Source organism: Scyliorhinus canicula, chromosome 11 (genome assembly GCF_902713615.1).
Source record: "Scyliorhinus canicula chromosome 11, sScyCan1.1, whole genome shotgun sequence".
NCBI classification, from domain to species: Eukaryota; Metazoa; Chordata; class Chondrichthyes; order Carcharhiniformes; family Scyliorhinidae; genus Scyliorhinus; species Scyliorhinus canicula.
Window position 1 is genome coordinate 123,843,723 of NC_052156.1, and position 23,327 is coordinate 123,867,049.

The 23,327-nt window shown below is 45.1% G+C and overlaps 1 protein-coding gene across 2 annotated transcripts in view; it reads right to left on the minus strand.

Annotated features, from left to right (window-relative positions):
- The window catches only part of actr6 (actin related protein 6), a 69,618-nt gene that overhangs the window by 24,630 nt on the left and 21,661 nt on the right, over nucleotides 1–23,327 (minus strand). For both annotated transcript variants that reach the window (XM_038811284.1, XM_038811285.1), the window contains exons 4-7: nucleotides 16,718–16,841; nucleotides 16,449–16,584; nucleotides 11,727–11,783; nucleotides 482–580 (exon numbers count right to left, since the gene is read on the minus strand). In XM_038811284.1, coding sequence (XP_038667212.1) covers nucleotides 482–580; nucleotides 11,727–11,783; nucleotides 16,449–16,584; nucleotides 16,718–16,841 — 416 coding nt within the window. The remainder of the gene's footprint in view (nucleotides 1–481; nucleotides 581–11,726; nucleotides 11,784–16,448; nucleotides 16,585–16,717; nucleotides 16,842–23,327) is intronic.

Sequence of the window (23,327 nt, forward strand, 5' to 3'; positions counted from 1 at the left end):
TGACGGCCTCCGCTATTTTTGGAGCCGGCGGAGAATTCCACTCCTAACCTTTAAACTGTGTCATGTAATTCTAGACTCTTCCACAAGGGGGAATTATCTTCTTCACATCTACTTTGTCAAGTCCCTTCGGGATCTTGTATGTTTCAATAATATCACCTAATTGTTCTAAACATCAAAGGTATAGACCCAACCTGCTTAACTTTCCCTCATATGTTAACCCCTTCGCTTCAGAATCCCCAGAATCCATCACAATTGGAAGCAGTGGTCCAGCAAAAAGACATTCCAACGAATAACAACGCCACTTTAAGTTTCCTCATCAGGTGGCGCACATGAAAAACATTAAGTGAATTTCTTGTTTTTCTCTCCATCTTCCAAATGACAAACATCACCCATGGGAAGCTCAATTGCAAAGATTAATTGTATTAGAAATGACTGTCTTTTTGACTTGACATTGAGTTATAAATCCAGAGCAGTCACTTACTGTGCTATTTCCATGTCTTTGTAGAAGTCCTGGGACACGTAACATACATCCTCCTTCACTTGATTAATAACGTGAGTCTCATCCATCACATGCAGCTGTCTAAAAGAGACAGATTTAAATCAATGTACTGCAATAGTGATTGTATAACTGATATACTCTGTTTGACTAAAATGTGAATAAACCAACAAATTTAAGAATCAAACCTAGTAGTTCCAACACCCTTGGGATTGAATTGTATTCCAAATAATTAATTTACCATACCGTTCCAAACAGGAGGGGGGGTTAATTTAAACAGCCCTGATTTCCACTCTCACCACCCGTCCATAAACAGATAGGTATTTTGGATTTTCGCCACCCCCTCCCTCTCCCACATCCCCCATCTGAATACAGTGTGGTATATTGTCCTCAATCCTCAGTTTTGGAGTGATCAAATTTTCTATTAACCTCACAGCAAACTCGAGGCATGGTAAAATCAGGGGGTTAGTTTATTTTACACACACTTAAAAGATGGGGAGAAATAATGGGAAGAGGTACAGGGCAAAGACCATAGACAAAATAAAATTACTGTTTGTTTCCTGTGAGTCCAGAATCTGATCTGTTCCCTGTAAGAGCATTATTCACAATGCCCTATGCTGCTCTTGTTTGGCCTTGTTCCGCACTGTAACCAATCACTATTTGTTGATGCACCACTGTCAATGTACTGTCGATTATTCTCTTTGTCTATTATGTATGTGCTGTGTACGTTCCCTTGGCCGCAGAAAAATACTTTTCACTGTACTTCAGTACATGTGACAATAAATATAAATCAAAAGTCCAATAACCAGCTGAAGACTGGTGCTGGATAATTCACTTTTCCAGTAGAAATGACTTTCACGACGAGATGGGCAAAAAGCGATGGTTTAACCTTGTAGGTTCTGGTAGATATTCATGTAGAAACAGTGTAGATGAGGGCCAGGCAATCTAAATCCAGACAGTGCTCCGGTTCTGATGCTGTTTGGCTGATGGAAGATGGCAGTCTGAGCTTCACAAGGCAATATTACAGGCTCTAGCAGCTTTTGGGGGTGGGGGAAGGGGGTCATCTGACATAACTCCCACTTCTTCCCCTTGGTTTGTACAAAAGGATATATATTCCTGGCTTGGATTCTTGAGATGGCTAATATTTCATCCATGAATAAGTTTACCATAGGTTTCATGGTCCTTGCAGGCAGGCCATCTCCGCTGACCAAAACCTGTTTTAGAAATTATAATCCAGCAGATGTTAAGTGCCATGTGAGCCAAATCCCAAAAGGGAAACTCGACAACCGATCACAACGGTTTTCTATTTGTATTTTACCACGGGAAAATACGTGTAGTAAAGTCAGGAGCCACAAATTCCAGTAACACTTGTGGAGATTTTAAATATTGAATTAAACATCTATTAACAAAAGAAAACTTAAACCCACAAGATTACATTTACAGTTAGAATTAGTCTAACAGAGGGGTGTGTTGTACGAACATGGGGAGAAGGCCAGCAGAATGCTGGCACAGCAGCTGAGGGAGAGGGAGGCGGCCAGGGGAATAGAGTTGGGGATGGGGATGGGAATTTGGTAGGGGACTCGTCTGGGCTAAACAGGGCGTTCAGGGACTTTTACAGTAGGCTTTATCGCTCAGAACCCCCCCACGGGGCCCGAAGGGATGAGACGCTTTTTGGATGGACTGACCTTCCAAAGGGTGGACAGGGAGCTGGTGGATGGGCTGGGGGCCCCCGATTAGGGCCGAAGAAATAGTTGAGGGCTTGAAGGCAATGCAGTCGGGTAAAGCCCCGGGGATGGACAAGTATCCGGTGGAATTCTACAAGAAATTCTCGAGGATATTAGGGCCGTTGCTGGTCACGGTTTTCAATGAGGCAAGGGATAGAGGGGTGCTGCCCCCGACGATGTCACAGGCCATTATTTTGTTAATATTGAAGCGGGACAAGAACCCTGAGCTATGCGGGTCATATTAGGCTGATCTCACTGCTTAATGTGGACGCCAAGCTGCTGGCCAAAGTTTTGGCCTCCAGGATTGAAGATTGTGTGCTGGATGTGATTATGGAGGATCAAACCAGGTTTGTCAAGGGCAGGCAGTTGGTGGCCAATATAAGAAGGCTGCTCAACATGATTATGATGCCCCCGGAGGCTAGTGTAAGGACGAATAGGACAATCTCGGGACTATTTTAGACTGCACCGGGGGACAAGACAGGGATGCTCCCTCTCCCCACTGCTGTTTGCGTTAGCTATAAAGCCGCTGGCAATTGCTCTGAGAGTTTCAAGGGGTTGCTTCAGCGGGGGGGGGGGGAGGGGGGGTGGAACATAGGGTCTCGCTGTATGCAGATGACCTGCTCTCATATGTAGCAGATCCAGGGGCAGGGTTGGGTAAAATCATTGCAATTTGGGGAAATTTGGCTAGTTTTCAGGATATAAACTGAATATGACAAAGAGCAAGATGTTTGTAATCCAGGCGAGGGGCTGTCGCTGGCTGGGAAGTGCAGACAGTTAAAATGATGGTCCTGCCGAGATTTTTATTTGTATTTCAATGCCTCCCAATTTTTATCCCGCGGTCCTTTTTTTAAAGAAGGTTAACAAAATCATTCCGGGACTTTGTCTGGGCGGGTAAGTCCCCGCGTGTGAAGGAGGTGATGCTCGAGCGGAATCGGGGTGGCTTGCCCTGCCAAATTTCAGTAATTATTACTGGGTGGCCAACATAGCCATGATAAGGAAGTGGATGGTGGGGGCAGGGTCGGTTTGGGAGCAGATGGAGGCAGCTTCATGTAGGGGCACCAGTTAGGGTGCGTTGATAAAGGCATCTCTGCCTTTCCCGCCGGCGAGGTACTCCACCAGTCCCGTGATGGTGGCAGCCTTGAGGATCTGTGGTCAGTGGAGGAGGTATGTTGGAGCAGTGGGAGCATCGGTCTGGTCCCCAATATGTGATAACTACCGGTTTGCCCCGGGGAGCTTGGATGGGGAGTTTAGAGTGTGGCGAAGGGTGGGAATTGAGAGGATGGGGGACCTGTTCTTAGAGGGGAGCTTCTCTAGCTTGACGGCGCTGGAGGAGAAGTTTGGGTTGGGAAGGGGGAATGAATTTAGATATTTACAGGTCCGGGACTTACTGTGTAGGCAGGTATCATCCTTCCCACTCCTGCGACTAAGGGGGATCCAGGATAGGGTAGTGTCTCGGGGATGGGCGGGAGAGGGGACGTCTTGGACATCTACAAAGAACTTATGGGGTGGAGGAAAAGCAGACCGAAGAGCTGAAGCAAGTGGGAGGAGGAGCTTGGGAGTGAGATGAAGGATGGCTTATGGGCGGACGTGTTGAGCAGAGTCAACGCGACCGCAACATGCACCAGGCTCAGCTAGATCCAATTCAAGGTGGCCACCGGGCCCAGATAAGAGTGGCCCGGATGAGTAGATTCTTTGGGGTGGAGGACAGGTGTGTAAAATGTGCGGCGGGACCGGCGAACCATGTCCACGGATATTGGCAGGGGTTTGCGGACGTCCTGACCAGAGTATTGAAAACAAGGCTGGCAATGAGTCCAGCGGTGTCAGAAGATCCGGGAATCCAGGGGGAGAAAGAGGCAGATGTTCTGGCCTTTGCTTCCCTGGTAGCCCGGAGACAGATACTGCGAGCTTGGTGGGACTCAAAGCCCCCGAAGTCGGAGACCTGGTTAACCGACATGGCGAGCTTTCTCGGCCTAGAGAAGATCAAGTTTGCCTCGAGAGGGTCATTATTAGGGTTCGCCCGGAGGTAGCAACCATTCATCGACTTCGTTGTGGAGAATTAATCGTCAGCAGGGGGCGGGGTGGGGGTTAGGGCAGTGTAGAATAGGGGGTCAAATAGGCAGGTCTTGGAGAGATAGGAGTCGGTGTTTGCACTATGTTTATTGTTCTTTGTACATTGTTTTTATACTGTTGCTGTTTGTAATGCCAAAACTACCTCATTAAAATTGTTTGTACAAAAAAAATTAGGCTAACAGAACATTTCCCCAAAAGATTCTTAATTGGTTAGATTCAACTAAACAACCCTTTATGCAAGAACCTGCACAGATATTTAAAGTATAAAATTCCAGGAATATTACCATCAGGCACAACTCACCGTTGCTTTAGGGGATGGATTTCACAGGGCCTCATTCTCTGGCTGTTGAAATTCAAGACTTCAGACCAAAACCCTGCTTTCTAGAACAACCAGACACTTCTCTGAAGCGGCTGAAAGCTGCTCACTTCACTTCTTCACAGTTCTGTCTCAGCACGGAGTACTCTTTTCAGCAGGTCTCAAATGGCCTCCCTCAACACTGCTCCCAACATTAATTAGTCACACACACACAGTTCTGCTTTACAGAATAGCACATTAGACCCCAGAAATATTAAAAAGTAAAATGATCTTCTCAAGATATAAAGTGCCTTCATACAATCCCTTCAGAATTTGGTCTCTGCAAGTGCAGGATAATGAGATTCATAGCTGCCCTGGATACCAGGAGGTCCCTAATGTATGGGTTGTAGTTAGCAGTGCCATCAGTCATTGTAAAGCCTTTGTCCCGTTTTTAAAGATTTTATGAATTAGCCATGCTGAAATGTGTAACACATTTTATAAAAATAGAGTAAAGTCTTAGTTCTGGGACAATACCGATCTATTGTTTGACATAATGTGCTAAATGACTGTAGTATCCAGTCTCAGATGGGTGTTCACTTAATGATAATTATCAATAGCAGAAAGAGATGTGCTGTATTGGCATTAGTTTGATTTAAGGGCTTTTATTATATATCTATATAATGTTACAATCCCCATAGAGATCAATAGTTAAAAAAAATAATTCCCAGTGACCAACTCAAAGCATTTGCACCAAAAGATTTTAAAACTTCTACTGTCACAAACTAAAAGCAACATTGACTGAACACTATTTCAGTAGGCTGTGTTAAAAGAGCTGAAAATCTCTAACAATTACTTGGTCCCATAAGTAAACACTCTATTCTCCCAGAACCAGTCCAAAGTCCATAACTCATGTTCTAGCTGGATAACTTATAATTCCCAAACGGACTTTCATATGTGGGTTACCAGGAGATCCTCCTCCCTCTAGTCAAACCTAGAAAAATATTCCAGCTTTGATTAAAGCCTCATGACTTTGGTCTCTTCAGCCAGAGCACGAGTTCCTGCCCGTATTTTGGCATAATGAATCAGACATTTGCTGCCTCTATCTCTGCTGACTCTAATCCTTACAGGATCTGAGGTTTAGTGATATTTTTAGAAAAACTGATTCAACATCGACTTCTTATAGACTCTTCCCCTCTCAAAGCCCATCTGCAGGACAATGTGAATCACATGAACCGTGTATCTGGGTAGAAATGCAAATTATCTTTCCTTTATAGACTCCCAACTCCATTCAATCTTGAAATTAAATGGACAGTTTAAGTTATAACCTTTTACAAATCCCAATATTGCAAACATCTCCCTGGGATTTGGAGACCAGTCTATTCGCCGTCAGCACAGCTGCTCTGGTCATGACTCCCTCCTCTTCCTTCAGGTACTATGCCCTAAGAGCGCATCGTCGACCATGGACTTCCATTGGATTGGTCTGTGGCTATGGTTCATGGAGTACTGCAGTACGGCAGAGCAGGAACGTCGCCCACTCTTATCTTCTGCTACCAAATCCATTGGAAGGATTTACAAGCTGATTATTAATCTGTATGGCCACATTATGAATGCATGTTCCACGGCAAGTCCTGAAGTGTGACTTGAACCCGGAGCTTCTTCCGAGAGGTAGGGATGCTACCACTGCACCATAATACCTCCCTAACTCCCTGGGCATTGTTTACAGATGTGACTGTCTTGCACCTTTTCCCACTAAAATAACTGTGCCCTCCATTAATTTTTAATAACCAAGCCACCGAGGCTTGTTGTCGGACAGAATTTGGAATAGTTGACATGACCCCTATGTAAACATCAATCCTCAATGCAACAGGAATCTCTCTTTAAAAAAATGGTACCTCCACCTAATTCAGCAAAACCGTAGCTGGTATCTTCTTTGTGGTATAAATACAAAATGATTATAAAACAGAAAATTTTCTTGACTGAAGAACAGCATAGGAGATCTACTAGCACATCTTAAAAACCTTCCATTTTGACTTCCTTCGTGTTTTGCTATTAGAAATGCCAATGGTTACAATTGGAACAAAACTGAGCTATCACACTGCAGTTACATCGACTTGCCAGTGACAATGCTAAAGGACCTGGGTTTTGCAGTTCCTCTGTCTGTACAATCGAGAAATTCCGATGCTGCCATTAACTTCACAAATTTAAATGTTTTGCCAAAGTATTGTATTAAATGCACAGAATGGAAGACTTGAAAATAGAGACTGAATTGAATCTGGATGCTCTAATCAATCTATCATCTCCCCAGCCACCTGATCTTCATTCTCAAGTGTAATGTCATGGAAAAGCAACAAGTTTACTTCTAAACTTATTTTAATCTCTCAGATCGAGGTTCGACGTTTGCATTAGAGCACAGGGTGTGATCAGGGTAAAGGAAGGAAGGACTGGGCGGGGGCACAGCTGTCATAAAGAGGTAGCAGAAGTGAGAGAGAAGGCATCACTGATCTGCAGACACTGTATAAGTGGCGTCTTGTCTATGCTCAACAATCTATGGAGCTATTTTATTTCGGAGCCAGAGCTAAGTGGCTTGTTAAGTGTGAGACAATGCTGCCTACTGTAGATAATTCAAGAGTAAAGTATTATCACAAAAGTTGCAGCAATGTACATAAGACATTTTATTTTGTCTATAAGGGGAGAAATGTTGTTTCATGTAACACACAAACCACCATTTCACTTCTATGGTACAGTTGTGAGATCTCCAGGTCTCTTCATGACCACATGGTCTGAATGTTTCAAACAAATCCTTCCTGTGCTCAATTAGTTGCTCTGTTTGCGCCAAGGTCTATGAGAGGTAAATTATTCTGTTCTCAACTATATTTCCCTGGCTCTTCTCCAAAATCAGAAAAACCACTAAGGTTAGTGGTTGGTTCCTTTTTCTTACTTTAAATGAAATGTTAAAAATCTTAATTTAGAAACCACATGCACCTCCCATGATATTGATCATGATCAGTCAGACGATAAACGTTCTATAAAGACAATATTTTGTGAAGTATTATGCATTCTTACGCTTGGCGCCCAAGACCAAGTCTAACTATGAAGTAAACACAGCCTCCAGTCAATGAGAATATAATTGCTGCTTGGTGAGGATATGTTGCAGATTGCAAAATTCATGCAAGTTTCAAGCACCAATTCAGAAACAGTCACCTTAATTTTGAGATTATTTTGCATCTATAAGTGAAGTTGATATCTTAAATGTTAATGGTGCATATTAGGTATTTTCTAAATCAATAACACTAGCTCTCCTGTAACATTACTCAAGTGAACCACAACTTATAGCACCTTCAACATAATTAAATGTCCCAAGACAATTCACAGGAACATCATAACGCCAAGTAGGACACCAAGCCATATAAGGAGATATTAGGTCAGGTGAGTAAAATCTTAATCCAAGAGGTAGGTTTTAAGGAGGCTGTTCATGAGGTTGGAGAGGTGGTGGGTGCTTAGCCCAGGACTTGAGGCCTGAGAAGTTGAAGGCATGAGCCACCAAAAGGTGAGCAATTAACGCACAAAAGGTCAGAATTAGAGGAGTGCAGTTATCTTGGGGGGGGGTCTGGGGCTGAGAATATTACAGAGATGGAGTCAGGCTACGTCATAAAGGATTTTAAAACAAGGATGGGAATTTTACAATCAAAGCCTTGTTTGACCAGGAGCCAAGCACAGGTAATTGTGGAATGGGACTTGTAGCAAGTCAAGACACAGGGAGCAAAGATTTGAATGGCCCATGGAGGGTAGATTTGGGAGACCTGCCAGAAATTGGAGATTAGGGCAGCACGGTGGCGCAGTGGGTTAGCCCTGTTGCCTCACGGCGCCGAGGGTCCCAGGTTCGATCCCAGCTCCGGGTCACTGTCAAGTGTGGAGTTTGCACATTCTCCCCGTGTTTGCGTGGGTTTCGCCCCCACAACCCAAAGATGTGCAGGCTAGGTGGATTGGCCACGCTAAATTGCCCCTTAATTGGAAGAAATTAATTGGGTACTCTAAATTTAAAAAAAAAAAAGAAATTGGAGATTATACTGTTGGAAGGGGGCATGTGAATGAAAGATTAAAGCAGATTGTAAAATTGCACATCAGACAATGGTCCCAAAAGAATGGCACATTTTAAAAATCATAATGCCTCACATATCATACTTAACTTTATTAATAAAAATGCTTTGGTACAGCTGTCAGCACTCTCACCGAGTCAGAAGGTGTGGGTTCATGTCCCACTCCAGGACTTGAGCACAAAGATTAAGGCTGATACTTCAGTGACATACCGAAGAGGGTGTTTCACTGTTCGAGGTGCCTTCCAACATATGAAACATTAAAGTAAACCCTCATCTGCCCTTTTTCATGGCACTATTTTGAATTGCAGGGGACTTATCCCAGGTCCCAGCCAATATTTTCTCTTTGGCTGTCCCTCGGGATTGAGGATGACTTACATCCACTCCAGCGAGTTCGGAGATGGTCTCGAAGGGCTATGTGTGATCGCAGACTGTGCCATGGTAGGTGGTGATTGAAGAATGGGGTGGTTGAGGCGTACGAGGATTGTGTACCTTCAAACTTTGGCTCTGCATGTTCACGACAAAGTTTCCTGATATATTCAGCGCCTTCCCAAATAAACAATGCTCCATTTTGGTTGGTCACAAGCCAGGGACTCACATATATCTACAGAAACGTTTGATCTTTTCAGATATGCTCGGAGGACATCCCTAAAGCGCTTCTTCTGTCTTCCTGGGAGACTGACGCCACAATTGCGTTCCAAGTATAACAGTTCTTTCGGGGTCTGGTGTCAAGCAGACAAATGACAAGTCTCACCCAGCAGAGCTGGTTTCGAGTGATTATTGCCCTGATGTTGGGTGATCTGCTCACAGAAAAATACTTTTCACTGCACCTCGGTACACGTGACAATAAACAAATCCAATCTAATCCAGGTGGCTTGGGAGAGGATACCGCTGTCGAACTTCCTTTCTTACCACCAGATTTGGAGATTCTGACAAAGACACTGCGGCCTCACGGCGCCGAGGACTTGGGTTCTTTCCTAGCCCCAGGTCACTGACCGTGTGGAGTTTGCACACCCAGTGTCTATATGGGTCTCACCCCCACAACACAAAGATGTGCAGGGTAGGTGGATTGGTCACGCTTAATTGCCCCTTAATTGGAAAAGAATTGAACTGGGTACTCTAAATTTTAAGAAAAAAGGTTTGAGATCCTGATCTTCAAACATTCTTTTCCTCAGTCTGCCGAATTCTGAGCTGGTAATGTGGAGGTGTTGACAAATTTTGTTATCTATGTCTGTCTTCATCAATAGGAGTCTCCAAAGATATTGTTATCTCCTCTCAATGAATACACTATTTGTCCCTCAATCAAAGCCGCAACAGGTTTATTTGATCATTATCACACTGCATTTGTGTGGGAGTTTGCTATTTACAATTTGGCTGCTGCTTGAGGTCGCAGTGCTAACCACTGCACCACAATGACACCCCAAGATCTCAAACCTGAGACTAAGATGTTTGAGTGATCCCAGAGCTCATACGCTTTGGAGACTTTGATATCATATTGCAGGCACCTCAAAGCACTAAAGAAGTATCACCAGTAGTGTCTTTGTCAGAATCTCCAAATCTGGTGGCAAGAAAGGAGGTCCAGCAGCATCCTCTCCCAAGCCACTTGGAACCACACTGCAAAACTACTGCCTTGGTTTTAAAGCTCTTCGGGACATCCTGCAGTAAAGAAAATCACTAAATAACACAAGTTGCTGTTTTTAAGATATTTGCATCTCTCCTTCTTTACCAGCCATATCTGCAATATTACTGAAGCAGAACATCTTGTTTCTGTTCCAAACAATAATAGTAATATGGTTCCATAGCTGTTTAATAAATTACATTCTTAAGTATGGTTCACTGAAATTTGAAGAAAGTGGTAATTGTGTAAATAGTTAAAAGTACATTTTAGAATATAGATAATTTAGAATATATTACAAACATGAGATTTCACTTTGCTGTTCATCCATCAAAAGATTTTGCCCCTGGTGTGTGCTAATGATACTGTGTACATCGCATTTTGAGGCGCAAGTGTTTAAAATATAATTTGTCACACATGGAACATGACAAATTACTCCCATTTTTTTTTCTTTTTGCAATCATTATTTCAGAATGTGTGATTTCTCTTGTTTTTGATGCTTTAAGTTAAATCAAATTTCACATTCCCCAGGGATTCTTTTGTTTGAAATTTTGCTTTGGTGCTTCAGATTGGAGGAGAGCAGAGCTTAGAAAGAACATGTCTTAGTATGCAAGAAGCATCCCAGTTAATCAAAACGCCTTTGGAAAATTACACATTTTCTGTGGATTTCTGAAAAATCCAGACAAGATCAGGCTCCCAACTGCAGTCAAATCTTGCAGCTTGAGCCATTTTAATTTAAGGAGATGATGGATAAGTACACAAGGGAGAAAAGAATAGAAGGATATGCCAATAGGGCTAGATGAAGAGGAATGCGAAGATGCTCACATGAAGTATAAACATCAGTATAGGTAAGTTGGGTGGTCTGCTTCTGTGCTTTAGACTCTGTCAAATAATGCACTTTACAGACTGAAACCAATCTACGGTTTAAAAAGAGGACCAGTCACGATTAATCTAAGTAACTGCTAAATTTTAAGAATAGGATCAGTGTTCCAGGCTTCATTACCATTAGAAGTGAGTTTGTAAATTGAGCACAAGCAACATTGCAACTTGCCGCCTTTCTAATATAAAGGATGGCGGGAGCGTTAACATCAGTTTAACTTCTAGAATTACAAAACCCTCATCATTTTCACTGACACATATACCTATTATCCCGTTTAAGACTCGCACAACTCTTTCAACACAAAATTACCTGTTATGCCTCTATTCAGGCAGCCACAAATAAACCTTTCAAAACTTGGCTTGTTATGCTATGAATAACCGAATATAAATTTTAGTCTTTTATTTGATCATTAACCTTTTTCCCTTCTTTATAACCTTTGGATTCTTCAAAAAAAAACTAACCACACTTCCATAAATTTGGTTACCACAAAATTATCTAAAGTTTTAAACTATCTCTCCTTTCCAGAGCCAGTAATGTCTGTGGAAGCCATACCTGTAGGATATTATTTCTTTGAGATGGTTGGAAAGCAGTTTCCCTCCAACATTAATCCTAAAATGAAAAGAATACAGTGTAATTATTTTGTGTTTTCCTTGACCAGCCAAGTAACCAAAACACACCAAAGCTCAATAAGTGAAATTCACATGAATAGGACTTCAATTTGCCAGATATGCTTGTACAATTACAGCTGGTACTCACACAACTTACCTAAGAGAACATAGATAGTCTGACAATAACCTGAAGTGCTCAAATTGAACTTACTAAAAGTATTTATTTTCCCGATGCACAGAACTGACAGTTACATATCTAGCAAGACGAATCCCACTTGATTTGCCAGGTGAGCTGGAGTGTGAAAAGATTCCCAGCCACAGGTGAAAAGAATTAGCAATACTATAAAACATTTCTTCCAAGTTGTATGCCATGAAAATGTAAACTTTCTTTTCAAATGTATTTATACTTTTAGGAGAAATATAAATATAGCAAACCGGTGTTAAATTTGAAGTAAAATTAAAATTAGTGCAGGGACACAGGGTAAAGAGCACGAGGAGAGCAGCGGGGACACTAGGGTAAAAGAGCTATCTCTTCCAACCCAATCGGGGCCCCCAGCCCTTCCACAAGCTCCCTGTCCACCTTTGGGAAATTCAGCCGCTCCAAGAAGTGCCTCATCCCCTCTGGCCCCGTAGGGGGTTCCAACCTGTTCAGCCTACTGTAGAAATCCCTAAACACCTTATTCACCCCTGCTGAATCTCCAACCAGGTTCCCATCTCCGTCTTTTACTTTCCCTATCTCCCTGGCTGCCTCCCTCCATTCACCTTCTTAATCGCCTCTTGCACCTGTAAACCAACTTTTTGCGACTCATGCACTAGGACATCCAAGTCCCTCTGCACAGCAGCATGCTTTAATATTTTATCATTTAAATAATAATCCCTTTTGCTGTTATTCCTACCAAAATGGATAACCTACCATTTGTCAACATTGTATTCCATCTGCCAGACCCTACCCATTCACTTAAACTATCCAAATCCCTCTGCAGACTTCCAGTATCCTCTGCACCTTTTGCTTTACCACTTATCTTAGTGTCGCCAGCAAACGTGGACACATTGCACTTGGTCCCCAACTCCAAATCATCTCTGTAAATTGTGAACAATTGTGGGCCCAACACTGATCCCTGAGGGACACCACTAGCTACTGATTGCCAACCAGAGATCCCCACTCTTGGGACCCGATCGGGTTGGAAGAGGTAATGGAGGGTCTGAAGGCCATGCAGTCGGGTAAAGCCCCAGGGTAGGACGGGTACCCAGTGGAATTTGACAAAATGTTCTCTGGGATATTGGGGCTGGTGTTGATGAGAATGTTCAATGAGGCAAGGGAAAGAGGGGTGCTGCCCCGACGATGTCACAGGCCACGATTTCGCTGATTCTGAAGCGGGACAAGAACCTGGGGCTGTGTGGGTCCTACAGGCCGATATGCCTGCTGAATTTGGATGCCAAATTGCTGGCCAAAAGTTTGTCCTCCAGGATTGAGGATTGTGATAGGGGCGTTTTTGGGGAGGAGCAGACGGGGTTTGTTAAGGGTAGGCAATTGGTGGCCAATGTCAGGTTGTTAAACGTGATCATGATGCCTCAGGAATGTGGGAGGTGGAGGTAGTGATCGCAATGGATGCAGAAAAGGCTTTTGATAAGAGTAGAATGCGATTATCTGTGGGAGGTATCGGGACGGTTCGGATTTGGGCGGGGCTTTATTGACTGGGTCAGGCTGCTGTATCCGTCTCCTATGGCAAGCGTATGGACGAATAGGACAACATCGAACTATTTTAGACTGCACCGGGAGACGAGACAGGGATGCCCCCTCTCCCCACTGTAGCTTTCCAGCCGTTGACAATTGCTCCAAGAGCCTCTAGGGGCTGGAAGGGGCTCGTCCCGGGGGGGGGGGGGGGGGGGGGGCACAGAGTCTCGCTCTATGCAGACGACCTGCTTCTGTATGTATCGGACCCAATAGAGGGGATGGAAGAAATCATGAGGGCTCATGGGAAATTTGGCCGGTTTTCAAGGTATAAGCTAAATGTGGGGAAAAGTGAGATGTTTGCAGTCCAGGCGAGGGGACAGGAGAGGTGATTGGGGGAGCTGCCATTTAGATTAGTAGGGGGAAGCTTTAGGTACCTAGGCATTCAAGTGGCGTGGGAATGGGACCGGCTGCATAAATTAAATCTGGCGCGACTAGTGGACCAAATGAAGGACGATTTTCAGAGATGGGACACGCTTCCGTTGTCACTGGCTGGGAGGATGCAGACGGTGAAGATGACGGTCCTCCCGAGATTCCTGTTTGTATTCAGTGTCTCCCCATCTTTTTTCCGCGATCCTTTTTGAAACGGGTCAACAAAGTGATCACTGGCTTCCTTTGGGCGGGCAAAACCCCGTGAGTAAGGAAGGTATTGCTTGAGCGGAGTTGGGGAGAGGGCGGGCTGGCGCTGCCAAATTTTAGTAACTATTGCTGGGCAGCGAATATAGCCATGATCAGGAAATGGGTGATGGGGGAGGGGTCGGCATGGGAGCCTTTGGAGGCGGCTTCATGCAAGGGCACTAGTCTGGGGGCGTTGGTAACTGCGCTTCTGCTGTTCCCGCCGGCACGGTACTCCACCAGCCCCATGGTGGTGGCGGCCCTGAGAGTCTGGGGCCAATGGAGGAGACATGTGGGAGCAGAGGGAGCATCGATCTGGTCCCCAATCTGTAATAATCACCGGTTTGCCCCGAGAAGTATAGATGGGGGGGTTCCGGATATGGCGGAGAGCAGGGATTCAGAGGATGGGGGATATGTTTATAGAGGGGTGCTTTTCGAGTACGAGGGCACTGGAGGAGAAATTTGGGTTAGCGAGGGGAAGCAAATTCAGGTATCTGTTGCGGGACTTCCTACATAAACAGGTGTCAACCTTGCCGCTCCTACCGCAAAGGGGATTCAGGACAGGGTAGTTTCCAGAGATTGGGTAGGAGAAGGGAGCGTCTCTGACATTTACAAGGGTACTAATGGGGTCAGAGGAGACGCAAACCGAGGAGCTGAAGTGCAAGTGGTAGGAGGAGCTGGGAGGAGAGATAGAGGATGTTCTATGGGCGGACGCGTTGAGTAGAGTCAACATGTCTGCAACATGTGCCAGGCTCAGCCTGACACAATTCAAGATCGTTCATCGGGCTCACATGACAGTGGCCCGAATGAGCAGACTCTTTGGGGTGGAAGACAGGTGCCCGGAGGTGGCAACTGTTCGTCGATGAAAATTAATCGTCAGCGGGGGATTAGTTTAGCTTAGAGTAGGGGGTTAATAAAGGTGGGACCTGTAAGGAAGGGAGACGGCTTTTGCACTAAGTTTATAGTTTCATGTACATTGTTTATTTTGTTGTTGTTACAATACCAAAAATAACTCAATAAAATGTTTATTAAAAAAAAGGTGAATGGAGTTTTGTCCTCCATTGCTAGAGGGATGGAGTTTAAGACTAGGGAGGTTATTGCTGCAACTGTACAATGTATTAGTGAGGCTACACCTGGAGTATTGTGTTCAGTTTTGGTCTCCTTACCTGAGAAAGGACGTACTGGCGCTGGGGGGTGTGCAAAGGAGATTCACGAGGTTAATCCCAGAGCTGAAGGGGTTGGATTACGAGGAGAGGTTGAGTAGACTGGGACTGTACTTGTTGGAATTTTGAAGGATGCTGGGGATCTTATAGAAACATGTAAAATTATGAAGGGAATAGATAGGATAGATGCGGGGAGGTTGCTTACACTGGCGAGTGAAAGCAGAACTAGGGGGCATAGCCTCAAAATAAGGGGAAGTAGATTTAGGACTGAGTTTAGGAGGAACTTCTTCACCCAAAGGGTTGTGAATCTGTGGAGTTCCCTGCCCAGTGAAGCAGTTGAGGCTGCTTCGCTGACTGTTTTCAAGATAAAGATAGATAGTTTTTTGAAGAATAAAGGATTATGGTGTTCAGACGGGAAAGTGGAGCTGTGTCCACAAAAAAAATCAGCCATGATCTCATTGAATGGCGTAGCAGGCTCGAAGGGCCAGATGACTTAAACCTGCTCCTAGTTCTTGTTTATGTTCTTACTCCACAATTATGTCGTTAAATCTTCCCCCTCCTGACCCAGCAAGTTCCCATCAATAAGGCAGAATGGCAAGTCAGTCAACATGGTTCTAACTCTCCCTGGCCCAATTGTAGGATGTCTGCCATATATGATGAGCTCAGTTTTAATCCCCCACCGGTGTTATGATTGGCTGTTCATTTACTGAGCAAAGGAGGAATCTGGGGCCAGTCTTTCCTTAACATAGGTTTATTCACTTAATCCAGACAACACTGCCAGCCTCCCTTATCCTCTTCCCCCCGCACAGCTGGAAACCAATTCTCATACATACTTAATAATAATGCCCTAACCGTTCCCTAATTAGTGACTAGAGCATTGTGACAGGACTGCAAGAATATCATTTTGAAATACTACAACCCGATGGCCCACTTCTCCATTTCTCACCACCCCATCCCTGATAAATACAAACGTTTGAGTTTCAGTGTATTATAGATTTTTTTTAATACTAAGAAATAAATTATTAGTGAGCAAGAATATTTTATAATGTGCAGTAAGCTTCAGTATTGATAGTCAATATGGACTTGTTGACTTTAAATGTTGATGGTGATGATATACAGTGGTAGTTATAAATATAGATTTACTGTTCTGATTTACCTGCAAATACCTTCACTCATCTTTTTTCCTTTACAGTAAGGGACAATATGCGTGAAAGAGTAACCGCTATCCACCACAAGGCAGCAGAGTTCGGAACTATTTTCTTCAAAATACTTGTGAGCACTGAGTGTTCCAGCTGAAAAATACATTTAAAATATTCAAATCACATTCCTAGTTTTAAAAATATATCAAATAATCTATTGTAATAATCTATATGATCTGAGACTGATAGACCCTGTTGGAAAAAGCAACCAAGTCTGAACACTCACCATTTGTCCTGTAAACCGCTTGAAACTGATATTCTTCAAATAAGATTTCATTCATCGACTCTTGGATGGAGTTAAAATTGAAATATGGTTCAGTGATGATGATAGCGGTTTCAGGAAAATCCACCTGTATGGACGGTTTAAAACTATTAGATACAGTCTGACAAAGCTCTATTAACTATTCCTTTATGGGCAGCACGGTGGCGCAGTGGGTTAGCCCTGCTGCCTCACGGCGCCGAGGTCCCAGGTTCGATCCCGGCTCTGGGTCACTGTCCGTGTGGCGTTTGCACATTCTCCCCGTGTTTGCGTGGGTTTCGCCCCCACAACCCAAAGATGTGCAGGGTAGGTGGATTGGCCATGCTAAATTGCCCCTTAATTGGAAAAAATGAATTGGGCACTCTAAATTTATTTTAAAAAACTATTCCTTTATATCATGTGAAGAAATGTCTCAGAAATCATCTTTGATCTAGGACATTTGGAAATCTATCATTTGGGAGAAGAGATTACTGCTCCACAATGGCTAGTACAATAAACACGAACAATCATTTTGTAGGTCTAAAGGGGTCAAGAGATCAATAGAAAAATCAGGCACTTGCACAGTGATAAAGGTGTGAAAAATAATTGAGAACAAAATGTGTAAAACTATCAAAATACTGTAATTGTGTTGTATCCGCATATATTGAAATGTTGCTGGTATACAATATCGACACAAAAATGAAATTTCCATAAGATTTCACACCCCCTACCTGATGGTACAGGGCAGACTGGAGGGGAGAAGAGTGGTGCTGGTGAATATATATGCCCCGAACTGGGATGACGTGGACTTCATTAACAGAGTGCTGGGGAAGATTCCAGACCTGGACTCTCGCAGGCTAATAAGGGGGGGGGGGGACTTTAACATGGTCCTTGACCCGGCTTTGGATCGGTCGTGTCCCAGAACGGGTAGACTCCCAGCAATGGCAAGGGAGCTGAAAGGGCTTATGGAGCAAATGGGGCAGTGGACCCTGAAGAGCTAGACAGCCGACAGGAAGGGGCTACTCGTTTTACTCGCACGTCCATAAAGTATATTCTAGGATAGATTTCTTCGTAGTAAGCAGGGATTGTATAGGGGAGGTAAAGAACACGGAATATTCGGCAATTACTATCTCAGACCATGCCCCGCACTGGGTAGATCTGCAGATCAGGGGGGCGAGCTACCAACGCCCGCAATGGAGGCTAGACGTGGGACTGCTGTCGGAGGAGGGGATCTGTGAGAGGTTTCGGAGGTGTATGCAAAATTACCTGCAGGTGAATGACACGGGGGAGGTCTCAGCAACGACCCTGTGGGAGGCGCTAAAGGCAGTAGTGCGGGGGGAGCTGATTTCAATTGGGGCCCACAAGCCAAGGCAGACAGGGCAGAGATGGATAGATTGGTCAGGGAAATGGGTCGGATAGATGAAGAGCACGCGGAGTCCCCAGGGGAGGTGTTACTCAGGGAGAGGCAGAGACTACAGGCGGAACTGGTGGCACTATCCACGAGTAGGGCCGTGGAACAGCTTAGGAAGGCGAGGGGAGTGGTGTACGAGCATGGGGAAAAGGCTAGCAGACTGTTAGCGCAGCAACTCAGGAGGAGGGAGGCGGTCAGGGAAATAGGTAGAGTGATGGATGGGGAGGGGCGCAAAGTGGAGGACCCGGCAGGATTGAATAAGGTATTCCGGGACTTCTATCGCAAGCTGTATACTTCAGAGCCGCCGGAAGAACCGGAGGAGATGAAAAGGTTTCTGGACGGGTTAACATTCCCAACAGTAGGTGGGGGGCGAGTGGATGAGCTGGGGGCCCCGATTAGAGTGGAGGAGGTATTGGGGGGCCTAAAGGCCATGCAGTCGGGGAAAGCCCCGGGACCGGATGGATACCCAGTTGAGTTCTATAGGAAGTTTTCTGAGCTAGTGGGCCCGGTCTTGGCAAGGGTTTTCAATGAGGCAAGGGACAGAGGGACCCTGCCGCCGACAATGTCGCAAGCCACTATATCACTGATATTGAAGCGGGGTAAAGACCCTGAGGCGTGCGGGTCCTACAGGCCAATCTCCCTGATTAATGTTGACGCCAAGCTCCTGGCAAAGGTACTGGTGGTTAGAATGGAGGACTGCGTACTGGAGGTGATTAGGGAGGACCAAACTGGGTTCGTGAAAGGTAGGCAGCTGGCGGCCAACCTGAGAAGATTACTTAATGTGATAATGATGCCCCCGGCGGGCAGGGAGGTGGAGGTAGTGGTGGCGATGGACGCCGAGAAGGCCTTTGACCGGGTGGAGTGGGACTATCTATGGGAGGTGCTCGGACGGTTTGGGTTCGGGGAGGGACTGGTGGATTGGATCAAATTATTATATCAGGCCCCGAGGGCCAGTGTCAGGACTAACAGAGAAGTGTCGGAGTACTTTAGGCTGTACCGAGGGACCAGACAGGGCTGCCCGCTCTCCCCGCTGCTGTTTGCGCTGGCCAGAGCCGCTGGCGATTGCGCTGAGAGCCGCAGAGGGATGGAAGGTGATGGTATGGGGCAGGGTAGAACATAGGGTCTCTCTTTACGCAGACGACCTGCTCCTGTACGTGTCGGACCCAGTGGCCGGGATGGGAAGTATACTGGGAATGTTGAGGAAGTTCGGCCAGTTTTCAGGATACAAATTAAATACGGTCAAGAGTGAAATGTTTGTGGTACAGGCAAGGGGCCAGGAGAACAGATTGAGAGGGCTACCGTTTAGGCTGGTTGAGGAAAATTTCCGGTATTTGGGAACCCAGGTGGCACGAGACTGGGGCAGGGTGCACAAGTTAAATTTGGCCAGGGTGGTGGAGCAAATGAAGGGAGAGTTTCGGAGATGGGATGCACTCCCGCTGTCGCTGGCAGGGAGGGTGCAGACTAAAGATGACAATCCTCCCTAGATTTCTGTTTGTTTTTCAGTGCCTCCCGATCTTTGTCCCACAGTCCTTCTTCAAAAGAGTTAACAGGATGATCATGAGCTTTGTCTGGGCGGGAAAATCCCCGCGGGTGAAGAAGGCGATGCTGGAGAGGAACCGCAGCGAGGGAGGGCTGGCTTTGCGAAGTCTGATTAATTATTACTGGGCGGCCAACATCGCTATGATAAGGAAGTGGATGGTGGGTACGGGGTCTATCTGGGAGCGGGTGGAGGCGGCTTAGTGCAGGGGTTCCAGCTTAGCAGCCCTGGTCATGGCTCCTCTACCGCTGCCGCCGGCCAAGTACTCCACCAGCCCGGTAGTGGTGGCGACCCTGCGGATATGGGGCCAGTGGAGGAGGCATGTAGGGGAGACGGGGGTGTCGGTTTGGGCGCCAATCTGCGACAACCATCGGTTTGCCCCCGGGAGTATGGATGGGGGGTTTAAGAGTATGGCGGCGGGCGGGGGTGGGAAGGGTGGGCGATATATTCCTGGAAGGGAGCTTTGCGAGTTTGAGGAGCTTGGAGGAGAAATTTGGGCTGGTAAGAGGAAATGATTTTAGGTACGTTCAGTTGCGGGACTTTCTTCGTAGACAGGTCCCATCTTTCCCACGCCTCCCGCCAATGGGGATCCAAGACAGAATAGTCTCTAGGGGGGAAGAAGGGGAGGGTAGAGTCTCTGGTATTTATAAGGTGCTCATGAGGGAGGAAGGGTCCCAGACAGAGGAACTGAAACTTAAATGGGAGGAGGAGCTAGCCGGGGAAAATGGAGGACGGGCTGTGGGCAGAGGATCCTGAGTAGGGTAAATTCGACCGCGACATGTGCCAGGCTCGGGCTGATTCAATTTAAGGTCGTTCATCGGGCCCATATGACGGTGGCTCGGATGAGCAAATTCTTTGGGATAGAGGACAAATGCGCTAGGTGCTCAGGGCGGTCCAGCAAACCACGTTCACATATTTTGGGCATGCCTTAAGCTTAGGGGGTACTGGGAGGGATTTGCGGGCGTCATGTCCCGGGTGCTAGAAACAAGGGTGGCGATGGGTCCAGGGGTGGCACTTTTTGGGGTTTCAGAAGACCCGGGAGTCCAGGGGGAGAAAGAGGCCGATGTTTTGGCCTTTGCTTCCCTGATAGCCCGGCGACTAATACTATTGGCGTGGAGGGACTCGAAGCACCCGAAGACTGAGTTGTGGCTTGCGGACATGTCAAGTTTCCTGGGTATGGAAAAAATTAAGTTCGTCTTGAGGGGATCTGTACAGGGGTTCGCCCGGAGGTGGCAACCATTTATTGACTTCTTTGCGGGAGAGTGAGCATCAGCAGGGGGGGGGGGAAGAGTAGAGTAGAGTAGAGTAGGAGGGATAAAATGGAGGGTAGTATCGGTGGGAGAGGAGCGGGCTTGTGCAGTATGTTACGATTGAAGTATTGAAAGTACATGGATGTTTGCACATTTTTGCCTTTTTTGCTTTCTTTCTGTTGATGTCTGTAACTGTTTACAAAGCCAAAAACTACCTCAATAAAATTGTTTACTAAAAAAAAAATTTCACGCCCCCATAAACTCCATCAAATTATATAACATTCTTCACATCTAAAATATATCAATTAATTTATCGGAAGGGCGTGATTGGGCTGTAGGGGGTGCAGAGGCGATTCACTAGGATGCTCCCTGGGATGGAACATTTAAGTTATGAAAAGAGGTTGAATGGGCTTGGGTTGTTTTCACTGGAGCACAGAAGACTGAGGGGCAACCTGATCGAGGTGCACAGGAATATGAGGGGCATGGATATAGTGGACAGGGAGCAGCTGTTCCCTTTAGTTGAAGGGTCAGTTATGAGGGGACACAGGTTTACGGTCGGGGCAGGAGGTTTAGGGGGTATTATACACTGCCTGGGACGGTGGTAGAGGTGGGTTGCCTGAAATCCTTTTAAAAAAACCTAGATGAGCACTTGGTGCGTCATTACATTCAAGGCTATGAGCCAAGTGCTGGTAAATGGGATTAGGTAGGCAGAACAGGTGTTTCTCATGTGTTGGTGCAGACTCGATGGGCCGAAGGGCCTCTTCTGCGCTGTATTATTCTGTGAATTACTTTTGAAGTGCAGTCACTATTCTGATCCAAGTAAATGTCTACATCTATTTGAAGGAAGAGTACCAGTTGGACCGAGTTGAATCCCTATATCTGATGGAAAGTGCAAAAATTTAAAATTGAGAAAAGGCATACACTAAGTAAATAGACAAAGAGAGATAAAAAAGAAAATATGAAACATTACGATATAAAGCTGAAAATCAATTAGGAAAGCAAAAGTAAATTACAAAAGATTATAAAAGTATTCTATAGAAAAAGTAAAAGGAGAACAGGAGAAATAATTTGGATAAAACCACTCATTAATGCATACACATAATAAATGCACAAGTAATGACAGCAAAAATGGCTGAAATATTAAATTACTTCCCCAATCTTTATTGGTGAAATAAACATGGTAGGCATGACATGCAAAGATGACATAAACAAGGATATAAAACCACTTAAAGTAGAACGGGAGGCATGGGGAGATAATTGCTAAACTAATCAAACCTAGAGAGGATAAAAACTCCTGGTCCAGACAGATTGCATCCGCGCATATTTCACATTAGGGAAGAGATACCAAAGACCCTGTACATATATATAAACTTTAAAAATCATTAGACAAGGGAATAGTCAGGCGGACCAGCAGACAGTGTTTAGGATTCCTCTATAGAAAAAAGCACAGGGAATTAGACCAATTGGCTTAAATCAGTGATAGGAAAGATAATGGAATTCTTACTCAAAGGTGTTATAGAACAATATCTAGAAACTGAAAATTAATTTTTTAAAAAGAGTAATCACTAACGTTTCCAAAAGGAAAGGTCATGCTTGACCAACTATAATGAGTTCTTTGAAGCAGCAGTAGAAAGGATAGATAAGGATGATACAATCAACGGAATATATTTGGATTTCCAAAAAACCTTTTGAGTATCACATAGTAGACTCATGATTATACGGTTAGAAAACATGGAGTCGGGAGACAAGAAGCAGAATGAATACCAAGTTGGCTACAAAACAGAAGAGAGTATGGAATAAAGGCAATAACTCCGGTTTGGTAAATGGCGAGATGTGATGCTACACAAGGATTGGTGCTGGGATCACTGTTGCTGTCAATTTGTATAAATGATTTGGACTCGGGAATCAAATTAAATTTCAAAATTTGTGTATGCAGCAGCCAGATACAGAAAGGTATGAGTAAACTTGCAGAATAGCCATGTAATTTGACAAATGAACTTCAATATAGATAAGAGTGAGGTTTGATTGGATTTGATTTATTGTCACATGTAAGGGCAGCACGGTGGTGCAGTGGGCTAGCCCTGCAGCCTCACAGCGCCGAGGTCCCAGGTTCGATCCCGGCTCTGGGTCACTGTCTGTGTGGAGTTTGCACATTCTCCCCGTGTTTGCGTGGGTTTCGCCCCCACAACCCAAAGATGTGCAGGTTAGGTGGATTGGCCACGCTAAATTGGAGGAAAAAAATTAATTGGAGAAAAAAAATTAATTGGGTACTCTAAATTTATTTTAAAAAAATTATTGTCACATGTATTGGTATACAGTGAAAAGTATTGTTTCTTGCATGCTGTACAAACAATGCATACCGTACATAGGGAAGGAAGGAGAGACTGCTGACGCTTACTC